At 53.2% G+C, this 11,078-nt stretch overlaps 1 protein-coding gene across 2 annotated transcripts; it reads right to left on the reverse strand.

Annotated features, from left to right (window-relative positions):
• Positions 1-495: 495 nt before the first annotated feature.
• On the reverse strand, positions 496-10,663 carry RAPSN (receptor associated protein of the synapse). Of its 2 annotated transcripts, XM_069469883.1 has the most exons (8): positions 10,315-10,663; positions 9,368-9,706; positions 3,945-4,103; positions 3,276-3,374; positions 3,073-3,195; positions 2,581-2,634; positions 1,289-1,488; positions 496-760 (listed from the first exon to the last, which is right to left on the reverse strand). In XM_069469883.1, the coding sequence occupies exons 1-8, from the start codon at positions 10,504-10,506 to the stop codon at positions 688-690; spliced, it is 1,239 nt and encodes a 412-aa protein (XP_069325984.1). In that variant the 5' UTR covers positions 10,507-10,663; the 3' UTR covers positions 496-687. The 2 variants fall into 2 exon arrangements, with proteins under 2 accessions (XP_069325984.1, XP_069325985.1); XM_069469884.1 differs by lacking the exons at positions 2,581-2,634; positions 3,073-3,195.
• Positions 10,664-11,078: the final 415 nt, after the last annotated feature.

Genomic DNA, 11,078 nt, shown 5'->3' on the forward strand with positions numbered 1-11,078 from the left:
ATCGTGAGTGGGATTAGTGCCCTTATAATAAAGGGACCCCTGAGAACACATTGCCCCTTCCACCATGTGAGGACACAGTAAAAAGGCACTGTGTATGAACCAGACACCGAATCTCCTGGCACCTTGATCTTGGACTTTCCAGCCTCCAGAGCTGTGAGAAGTAAATGTGTGCTGTTTATAAGCCACCCAGTCTGTGGTGTTTTGATATAGCAGCCCAAACAGACTAAGGTTGCTACATATGAATTTGGGGGGACACAATTCAGTCTGTAGCAGCTTTCTACCAGACTTTCCACGTTGCTTATTTATTTCTTTTACTGTTTCTCTCACCCCCCTGCCGACCCCTGCATGTCAGCTTCTCACAGCAGGGATCTCGTCGCTGGGTGGTCACCGTGGCATCCCAAGTGCCCAGAGGGGCAGCTGGAGGGCTCGGACATCTGTGCAGAGGGAGCCCCACTCCCACTCTCCCTCAGGCCCGGAAAGTCAGAGCCACTGGGACCAGGTACAAACGGTTTATTTTTCTATAAAGAGCAAAGTACAAAGAGGCGGGGAGGGCAGCGGGGCCCCTCGGAGCAGCAGTGGGCAGGCCCGGGGTGCTGGCTGCTGCCCCGGGAGTAGACAGGGGCCTCCGGCATGTGGTGGAGCAGCAGTAGGGGAGGCAGGGCAGAAGCCCACGACTGCTGCTGGGAGTCACACAAAGCCAGGCTTCATGGACGAGCGGCGGCAGTTGGGGCAACTCCGGGTCCCGTTGTTCTGCAGGCACCTTGGGAGGCAAAGGGCTCTGTCCACTCCCCTGAGGCCTGTTCTTCTACCTGGACCCCAGGCCCTGTCTCTCTTCCTCCCCTGCCCTGTGTAGCGGCTGGGAAGTATCCCTCGCCACTGTCCAGCAGTGGTGCAAGAGAAGGGTCCCCTCTCAGTCCCCCCAGGCTGCTGCTGTACCCAGCTTGCCCCTCGGCCACTCTGCCCCAGGGGCCTCCAGGGCAGTCGAGAGGGAGCCCAGCCTCTGCCACGGCCCTGGGGCAGGTCTGGCCCTGGGGGTTGGATCCCGTGACCTTTGAGGGGCCTCTCTGACTTCTCTCTGGGGACTTTGGTAATGAGAATGGCCACCTCTGGGTGGGCTGCTGGGAGGACTCAGTGAGTCAATATACAGGAAGCTCTTAGAACACACCCAGGCACAGAAAGCACGAGGCAGGGCTTTGCTATGAGTATCATTGCTGTGACTAGCCAGCTGGGCCCTCGGGCGCCCCGGAGAGAGCCTGCCCGCCCCTGCCCGCCCGGCCGGGAGCCACACCTGAGGTGGAAGATGTGGGAGCAGGGCAGGGCCTGCAGCCGGCTGTTCCTCTCGCCTATGGACTCGCCGCACAGGCCGCAGTAGAGCTCTGTCTCCTCCACGCACTCGTGGAACCGCACGACGTGCGCCCGCAGCTCCCGCTGCAGCCCCTTGCTGCGGTAGATGCCCTCGCTCAGGCAGTGCAGCTTGAGCTGGCTCAGCTGGGGGCACGGGGGCCGGCGGTGGGAGGAGAGACCAAAGTCAGTGCGGGCAGGGTTCTGTCCCAGCCACTTCCCTGTCTTGCTGATAGACCTAGGAAAAATGTCCTGCCCTCTCTGGGCCTCAATTTCCCTTCATGCAGAATGAGGGAGTGGGTGAGATCAGAGGTCCTCAACCCCAGAACCACTTGGGACCCCATGTTTTTGAGGAATTTTATTGCCCAAACCTGCTGCATTGACTCTGTAATAATTCATTTCCTTTCCTTTTTTTTTTTTTTTTTTTTGACAGGGTCTCACTGTCACCCTGGCTAGAGTGCAGTGGTGTCATCGTAGCTCACTGCAACCTCAAACTCTGAGCTCAAGCAATCCTCCCGCCTTGGCCTCCCAGAGTGCTAGGATTATGGGCGTGTGTCACTGAGCCTGGGCACCTTTCCTGTTTTGATCAGTTAAATACACACACAACAGCTCGTCAGCATTTCTGATCAGCCTGAAACCTGGGCAAACCCAAGTGGCTATAATCCAGCCAAAAGCAAACATACTTGCATTTTGGTTACTCTGCACTTCATCCCAGAGAAGTGCACATCTTCTAGAAGACACTGAGAAACGGCTAAGCCTGTTTTCAACATTTTAAAGCTGGGATACAGTTATTAAATTTGGAGAGGCCACATACACTATGGAAGGAACGTAGACTCTGGAGTCAAGACAGACCAGTTAGTAGGCGTGGGACCTTGAGCGCCTCTCTGAGCCTCACTTTTCTCATCTGTAAAATGGGGCTCCCTGTACCCACCTTGCAGGGAGACAGTGAGGGCTAGAGCCGATACCTATAATGGGCCTGTGCGTGCCCAGCTCTCAGGGCAAGTCCACTGCGGGGAGTTCTAATGAACTCAAGAAGCCCCAGAGGAATTCTGCTATCCTCTGAGCTATGCAATTCCTGCCCTGCCCTCAGAAGTGCTCTCTGGGTAGACTGGGGGCGGTGCAGCTCCCAGGGGATCAGGAAGGGCTCAGGGAGTGAGCAGGCTTGGGGGCCCTTCCCTCCAACCCCAGTCCTCCCTTGGGCTCCTGGCCCTAGACCCAGGAGACAGAAGCAGGTCTGACCTTGTTCCCCACCTCCTCGGCCAGGTCCTGGGCTCTCTCGATGGCGTCCAGAGCCTGGAAGGTGAGCACAGGCCAGGGCTTCGGGCAGAGCTGTCTGACAGAGGCCTTGGCCATAGGAAAGGATGGGGAAGGGAGGCTGGGCCTGGGGAGGGGACATGGGCCAGGGCAGCTGCCTTGTGTGTGAAGGTGGCAGGAAAAGACAAGAGCTGTGTGGGCAGCTGACCTCCTGCCTCAGTTTATTCAGTGTCCTGGGTTCAAACCCCAGCTCAGGCCTTTGACTAGCTCTGGGTCTCTGGGCAAGTCATGGGCCTTCTCTGAGCATGGAAAATGGCCAGGAATGTCCTGGCCTCATGGGACCAGGGTGAAGCCGAAGTCAGACAAAGTGGCTGGGAGAGTCCCGCCCAGCACCAGACCCACAGACTGCTGGTGACCGATTGGCCCCACGTGGGAGCACAGGGAGAGCCAGGGCTGCAGGAAAGGGCCCGACCTCACCTTGTCCAGCGCCTTCCTGGCCACCCAGCACTTGGCCACACCCAGCAGCACCTGCACCTGGCCCAGGCGGTTTCCAATCTCGGTCATGATGCTCATGGCAGAGTCGTACCTGGGGAAGGCCGTCTGTAGAGCCAGGAGGGGGACAGAATCAGGCAGGGCCAGGCCTGCATCCTGCTCCTGCTCCTACATCCCAGTGACCTCACCTCCAGGTCCCCACGGCTCCGGTGGATGTCAGCAAAGCAGAGCAGGCAGAGCGCCTGCAGCGGCCGGTCCCCATGCTGCAGTGCAATCTTCATGGACTCCTGCAAGGGAGGCCAGTCACTCTGGCCTGCTCATCTGTCCCCAACACTGGGGCATCCTCCACCCAGCAAGCCCCTCTGAAGGGACAGCTCAGGGAAACCCATGTTCTCAGAGCCTAATACCCCCATCATGGGGCTGAGGCTTCACACACCAAACCACTATGGTCATAGCACGTGGCAAAGTGGCTATTGTCGTTTGACAGGTGGAAACGAGGCTCAGAGAGGAGAAGTGACTTGAATGAGGTCACCCAGGAAGTGGCAAAGCTGGGATAGGAACCCAGGTCAGTGGAACTCCAGAGACTGGCTTTCTGCTTTCTCCATCTTCACAGGGCCCCACAGAGGGTGCCGGGGACAGAGGGAGGCCCCGTTCCCTGAGGATGGACGGGAAGGGAATGGGGGTTGGGATGCGGCTGGGGGAGCAAACGTATCCTTCAGGGGCTCAGCTGTAGAGAGGCTGGGCCAGGGGTGAGCCTTGGGGGCCTCAGGAGGCTGATTTGGAAGAAGGCGTCCCCACTGTCCTGGGCCCCAGATGCTGGGCCACCCCCTCCACCAGCCCCCGTCCTGCTTCCCTACCTCACAACACTCCATGGCGCTGCCCAGCTGGCCCAGCAGGCGATAGGCCACGGCCATGTGGTACTGGCTCATGGCCCGGTACTTGAGGCTCCAGCCCTTGCCATAGTCGCTGACGAGCTCCGCGGCTTTGCAGGGGAAGAACAGGGCTTTCTCGTAGTCCTGCAGGGGACACGGGATAGGAGGGGCACACTTAGTGACAGGAGCTGCCCCAAGTCAGGGCTTCTCCGGCAGCGGGGAGCCTGGTGTTTGTTCGTTCATTCTGGCGTCCAGGGCAAGAGGGAGCCAGGCAGAGCTACGGCGGCCCCAGGAGCGCGGGGATTTCTGCTGGTTCGCATCCCTAGAGCCCAGCACGGTGCACGGCACTTGGCAGATGCACAATAAATATTTGGTGAATGAATGAATGAAGAGGCAAAACAATACAGTTGGCTTCTCTTCTCACCCAGGCCCCAGTGAGCTCCGCAGCTTCAGAGACCCACAGTGGGGGGTACCAGATCCCCCACCAGAGCCAGCCTGCTGGCTCCCCGCAGCAGCTGCTCTCCGAGGGCTCAGTGACAGACTGCCGGCACAGTGAGGCAATGAAATCATTCTCTCGTACTTTCTCCTCAGACCTCCACGCCTTTCCTACCTGCCCCTGGTCGGCTGACAACCTGGCCTCATCTTCCATCAGGGAAACAGAGGAAAACCAGAGAGGAGCTCCCTCCTCCGCCCTCCTCCACCAGCTCCCACCTCGCCACCCCTGGCCCCCCTCTCTCTCGGCCTCCCCTCCTCCCACTATGGAGGAGGGCGCCCTGTTCCTGTCAAACGCCAGCCCCCCACTTGCCAGCTCACCGCCCACCCTGGGTCTCTGCAGCATCGAGTTCTCTCTTTCTACAGGGTCACTTCCATTCCTGCACAAATGTGTTCTGGCATTTCTCATCTCATTTAAAATATAGAATCTACCGGGGTGCAGTGGCTCACGCCTGTAATCCCAGCACTTTGGGAGGCTGAGGCAGGAGGATTGCTTGAGGCCAGGAGTTCAAGACCAGCCTGGGCAGCATAGCGAGACCATGTCTCTACAAAAATTTAAAAAATTAGCTGGGCATGCTGGCACATGCCTATAGTCCCAGCCACTCGGGAGGCTGAGGCAAGAGAATCACTCGAGCCCAGGAGCTATGATGACACCGCTACACTCTAACTTGGGCGACATAGCTAAACCATGTCTCTAAAAAATAAAAATTAAAAAATTTTTTAAAAATGAAAACAAAAATAAAAACCAAACAACCTTCTTTTGACCTCATTCCCCCTCAGCTACACCCCCAATTCTCTACTTTTTTTCATAGTAAACCTATTTGACCTTTCACTTAATATTTAACAGGCAGTTCTGAGTTGATATGTTCAAAAGAGAACTCTCAGGCCAGGTGCAATGGCTCATACCTGTAATCTCAGCACTTTGGGAGGCTGAGGCAGGAGGATCACTTGAGGCCAGGAGTTCGAGACCAGCCTCAGCAACATAACAAAAAACATAACATCTCTACAAAAAATAAAAAAAATTAGCTAGGTGTGGCGGCATGCACCTGTAGTCCCAGCTACTCAGGAGGCTGAACCAGGAGGATTGCTTGAGCCTGGGAGTTGGAGGTTGCTGTGAGCTATGGTCATACTACTGTACTCTAGCCTGGACAACAGAGTGAGACCCTGTCTCCAAAAAAAAAAAAAAAAAAAAACAAAAAACCTCTTAATAATCCTAATAAAAACCTTTTCCTAATAATACTTACTATGTACTTTTAAATTTGAGGCCATGTAAATGTTTTACGAATTCAAGACATTAAATCTAATTTAAAAAATACCTAAAAATAGAAAATGTAAATGCCCCTAACTGTATATCATAATATAACCACACAGGATAAAATATTTTAAATGACCTTAGAACAAAAGTACTTGGATAGTTCATCTATAGGGGGATATATTATAAAGACAAATGATGGCAAAGGAATCTTAAACTTCATTCTGTTGTCTTTATTTTCTAGAGTAATATTGGTTTTGTTTTCGGAATTATTTTATGTATTTTGTAGGATAGTGTAAATATTTAATTATGTTGTTAGAAACCAAGATTTTCCAGAGAAAAGAGAATCAAGTTTAAAATAAATTAAAGAAAACTCTTGAAATATTAGATTTGAATTGGAAATAACAGTAAAAACCAGGTATGGTGGCTCACACCTGTAATCCCAGCACTTTGGGAGGCTAAGGCGGGAGGATCGCTTGAGGACAGAAGTTCAAGACTAGCCTGGGCAACATAGTGAGACCCCTGTCTCTACAAAAAAAAAAAAAAAATAGCTGGGTCTCATGGCATGTGCCTGTAGTCCCAGCTACTTGGGAGGCTGAGGAAGGAGGATCACTTGAGTCCAGGAGTTTGAGGCTGCAGTGAGCTATGATCACACCCCTGCACTCCAGCCTGGGCCACAGAGCAAGACCCCATCTCAAAACAAAAAGCAACCCCCCTCCATTTCCTACTAAAAAGAACCAGGAGAAACAGTAGATCCCAGGTCTGGGATAGGGGGTGCTCAAAATGAGGCTGAGACAGTTTATTGTACCAGAAAACAGGAAGGCTTTTAAAGACTAAATGAAATCTTGTCGAAGGGACATAGGAGCCATACTGAAGGGACTTCCACTGGATAAAGTTAAGATAATGTGGGCCAGGCGTGGTAACTTATGCTTATAATGCCAGCATGTTGGGAGGTTGAGGAGGGAGGATCACTTGAGCCCAGGAGTTTGAGATCAGCCTGGGCAATTTAGTGAGACCCCATCTTTACTTAAAAAAAATAGATAGGCCAGGCACAGTGGCTCATGCCTGTAATCCTAGCACTCTGGGAGGCCGAGGCGGGTGGATAGCTTGAGGTCAGGAGTTTGAGACCAGCCTGAGCAAGAGTGAGACCCCGTCTCTACTAAAAAAAATAGAAACAAATTATCTGGCCAACTAAAAGTATATATAGAAAAAATTAGCCGGGCATGGTGGTGCATGCCTGTAGTCCCAGCTACTCGGAAGGCTGAGGCAGTAGGATCGCTTAAGCCCAGGAGTTTGAGGTTGCTGTGAGCTAGGCTGATGCCACGGCACTCACTCTAGCCTGGGCAACAAAGCGAGACTCTGTCTCAAAAAAAAAAAAAAAAAAAAAAAAAAGATAATACGAACATCGAAAAAAGAATAATGATTGCAATTGACTAAAGAATACTGAGCATTTAAAAATCCATGGTTTCATGATACTCCAAGAAGAGAAGGCAAAACAAAGTAAGTGTGACCACTGAAGGCAGCTATTATACCAACTCCTTAGGCTGAAAAGTGGTAATTAAAGGAAAGGGAAAAAGTATTTATTCTGCCTTTCCATTAGGAACTGCATTTCAGACTAACCAACCTACCCTAACTGATAAGGGAAAGTTCTCCCTTATTGAAAATTCTTAGCTAATAAATGAAGGCATAATAGAACTCGGAAATGATCATTTCATTAGAGTTCAAATGAAATAATTGGTTCAGGCAACAATTATCAATGGATGCTAAAGCCATTATGAAAAATGTTGTAAAACTGAAATATTCATTCACAGGATGCCTAAGTGGCATCCCACAGGTTAATCTGCTGGTCATGAGAGGAAGAAATGCAAACCCGAAAACGGAGGGATCAGGCTGCCAGTCCCTGAACCATGCTGATGTGCTGTAACACGAAGTATGTAGCATCACCTGCACAGTATTCAGACCAAAGATGTGTGACCTAAATCTTACCAAGTCATTCTCCAGCTCCCAGTTCTTAGGAAGGGAAGGAGGCAAAGGAGCAAGTTACATGAAAAGGAGACGGAACATTCTATAAGGCAATTAATCTGGTTTCTTCAATAAAATATAAAAAATAGGGGGGCAGGGAGGAATTTTCTATTGAAAGAGACTTATAACAACCATTGCAATGTGCAGCTCTTGTTTGTATTCAATGGCTAAGCTGAGGGTAAAGGCATATTTTTAGGATAAGTAGAGAAATTTAAATAGGGACTGGGTATTAAATGCTATTCAGAGATTACTGTTAATTTTGGTATATGCAACAACAGTATTGTGATTATGTAAGAAAGTATCTTTATATAAGAAAATTCCCTTTTTTTTAATTTTAGAGATGCATACTGAACTCCTTCAGGGTAAAATATCATAATGTCTATAATTCTCTATTATAATATTTCAGGTAAATATGTAAATCAAACATGGCAAAAACATTAATAATTGTGAAATCTAAGTGGTGAGTATATGGGATTCATTAAACTATTCTCCCTACTTTCTTATAAGTTTAATTTTCTCCATCATAAAGAAGATTTTAACAAAGACTGCCATGCCTCCCCAGTCCTGTCTCATCGCATGAATGGCTTCCCTCACGTCTAGTTCCTAAAACCAAAACCCTGGCTGTTGTTCTGATGCTCATGCCCTCCCATCCTAGCTCTGATCCATCATCATTTACACACTCATTTTACTGGAAGATTTATCAAGCATCCACGATGTGCCAGGCATTGAAATCCTCCATGGGCCAAGCACAGCCCAGATGCCTAAGGGAAAGGGGAACAAAAGCACTCATGACCAGAAGCCTGTGGTCCCTGACCCTGTCACCTCCTTCACAGTCTGCCTCGCCCTTCCCTGTCTACCCCTTCGCACACCTGAGACACATCTGAGGGTCGTGCTGGCCTCTATCCGTCCTGGAACATTCCAGGTACGTTCCCCAGGGTGGACCTTTGCTTTAGGTTCCCCCTTTTTGGCCTAGAATCCTCTTTCGCCAGATTTTTGCATGGCTCACCCTCTCATCTCCTTCAAGTCATCAAATATCACCTTCCCATCACCCTGTTTGAAACCGTGACGCATTCACCCCCGGTGCTGCCCGCCCCAGCCCTGCTTCACTTTCTTCTAAGCACTTTCTGACACGCTAAGTAACTGACTCGGACGGTGTTTTCTGTCCCCCAGCCAGAGCGCAAGCTGCATGAGGGCACGGCTTTGCTGTTCTCCCTGCTGCACCCTCGGCCCACGATGCCTGTATATAACAGACCTCATTAAGTATTTGAAGAATGAATCCTTATAACCCTGCTGTAAGGTGAGTCTTATTCTCCCTCATTTTATAGATAGACCTCCCAAGGTTCAGAGAGGAGAGGTGACTTGCCCGAGATCGCACAGCAAACACCCAGCAGTGCAGGCCTGTGGCCTGTCCTCACACAGGAGCCCCCCGTCCTCCCAGGAAGTCAGACAGATCAAGGTTTGCATCCGGGCTCTGCCCTCCCTGGCCAAGTTGTTACCTTCCTGGATAAGTCTTTCCCCTTCCTGACCTCTCGGATCCTTGTTCCTACCTAAAAGGACGGCTGGACAAGGTAGTGCTCATGAGAGGCTCTCAGGGAGCCCTAAAGCCCTCCACTGACCCGCCCCCCCCGGGGCCCAGGCCCACCTTGACCTGGGCGTAGAAGCTGCCCAGGCTACAGCAGACACGGCACTCGAGCATGGCATCGTCATTGTTGTGGGCATAGCGCAGGGCCTTCTCGAAACTCTCCAGGGCCTTCTGGAAGACACTGAGGCCCAGGAAGGCATTGCCCATGCTCAGGCTGACCTGGCCTCCGAGCTGGGCACCTGCCCTGGTGCCAGGCAGGCCAAGGCAGGTCTTGCAGTAGGAGATGGTCTTGTGAAACTCGCACAGCTTCTCGTTGCTGCGCGCCAGGTTCAGGTAGCTCTCCAGGAGGAAATCGGCATCCTCCAGCTCCCGCGCTGTGTCGATCTGCACCACGGCAAACTGCCCACCGGCCAGCGGGCAGGTGACTGTCAGCCTGCATTCTGAGCCTTGGGCCCCAGCCCCCAGCCCCCAGGCTCAGACCTACAGCCTCAGAGCCAGAGGCTCCATACCCATCCCCAGTCTCACATCCAAAGAACAGATCTCAAAGCCTAAGACCCAGTCCTTCCACCCCTGGCCTCAAATGCATTCTCTGCACCCCAGACATAGGCCAGAGGCTTCACCTGGAGCCTCAACCCCCCATGCTCAGCCTCACAACCTTCACCCTTCCACCCCAAGCCTCAAAATGGAGCCCACACCCTCCAGGTTCTGACACAGAGCCCCATGCAGGAAGGCTGAAACCTAGACTCCGAGACTGGGCTTGAGGTCCTTGAACTCTGGACGCTGAGAACCTCAGTCTCAGAGGCTCAGACACTGAAGTTCAAGGCCACAGGCCTGAATCTGAAGCCAAGACCCAGGGCCTTAGATGCAGATTCAGAGCTGCAGGTCCCGGCCGCCAGCCTGTGGGATGCAGGGGAGTCTTCGGAGGCCGGGAGGGGGCTGGGGGGCCTGGAGGAATCCAGCCCCAGCCTGACCCTCGCTCGGCTCACCACCTGGGCTGGGTACCCCACCTTCAGCATCTCCTTGTAGCGGCCCATCTCCGAGTGGGCCGTGACCAGGCAGCCCAGCACGCGGAAGCGCCCCACGAGGTCCGAGCTCTTCTCCAGCACCTTCATCCACACCTGCAGCGCCTTCTCTGTCTGGTTAGACTGGTACAGCTGGAGCCCCTTCTCAATCTGCTGCTTCGTCTGGTCCTGCCCCATCCTCCCAGAGCCCTGCCCTCACCCGGGAGACCTCTAGGCTCTCATGACGCGGGACCCCCAGCACCGGCTGCCCGGCTGCTGCTGAGATCCAGGAGTGAAAGCGTCGGGTGGGAGCCGGAGCGGGGCCTGGGTGGAGAGCGGGCGCCACCCTGGGAACAAAGCTGGTGCGGCCTCTGTGCACAGCTGTCCCTGCCAGTTGGGGCCACGTGGCTCCTGAGGAATGTCAGCAGCAAGGTCACGCGGGCTTCTGCCGCACCCACCCATGCTGGGAGGGGGCTTCCCCAGGGACACAGGCACCCTGCCACCTGGGCACCCTCTTGGGCGTCCCTTGGGCACCTTCGACACTTGCCCTGACTGCCCTGGCAGGCCGGGGCCCCCTCCCCCAGGCAGCCTTGCTGAGGAGCCGCCTCCAGTGGGCGGCCAGGCTTCGGGCAGGCAGGGATGAGGCCGGACACACAGGCGTCAGGGAGGCTGGGGCAAGCGCCCCGCACTGCTTCTCCTGCAGCAAAACTCCCCCGCTCCACCCCTCCCCTGGCTTTGTCACTGTGATTCTCTGGGCACCCTCGTCACTT

Source organism: Eulemur rufifrons, chromosome 6 (genome assembly GCF_041146395.1).
Source record: "Eulemur rufifrons isolate Redbay chromosome 6, OSU_ERuf_1, whole genome shotgun sequence".
Taxonomy (NCBI): Eukaryota; Metazoa; Chordata; class Mammalia; order Primates; family Lemuridae; genus Eulemur; species Eulemur rufifrons.

Excerpts from the sequence above, each read along its gene's own strand:
- RAPSN (XM_069469883.1), bottom strand. The coding sequence starts at position 10,506 with ATGGGGCAGGACCAGACGAAGCAGCAGATTGAGAAGGGGCTCCAGCTG. Across the intron at positions 4,104-9,367 it reads GCTTCTACGCCCAGGTCAAG|GACTACGAGAAAGCCCTGTT; the intron begins GTGGGCCTGGGC and ends TGTCCCCTGCAG. Across the intron at positions 2,635-3,072 it reads CCAGGAAGGCGCTGGACAAG|GCTCTGGACGCCATCGAGAG; the intron begins GTGAGGTCGGGC and ends CTCACCTTCCAG.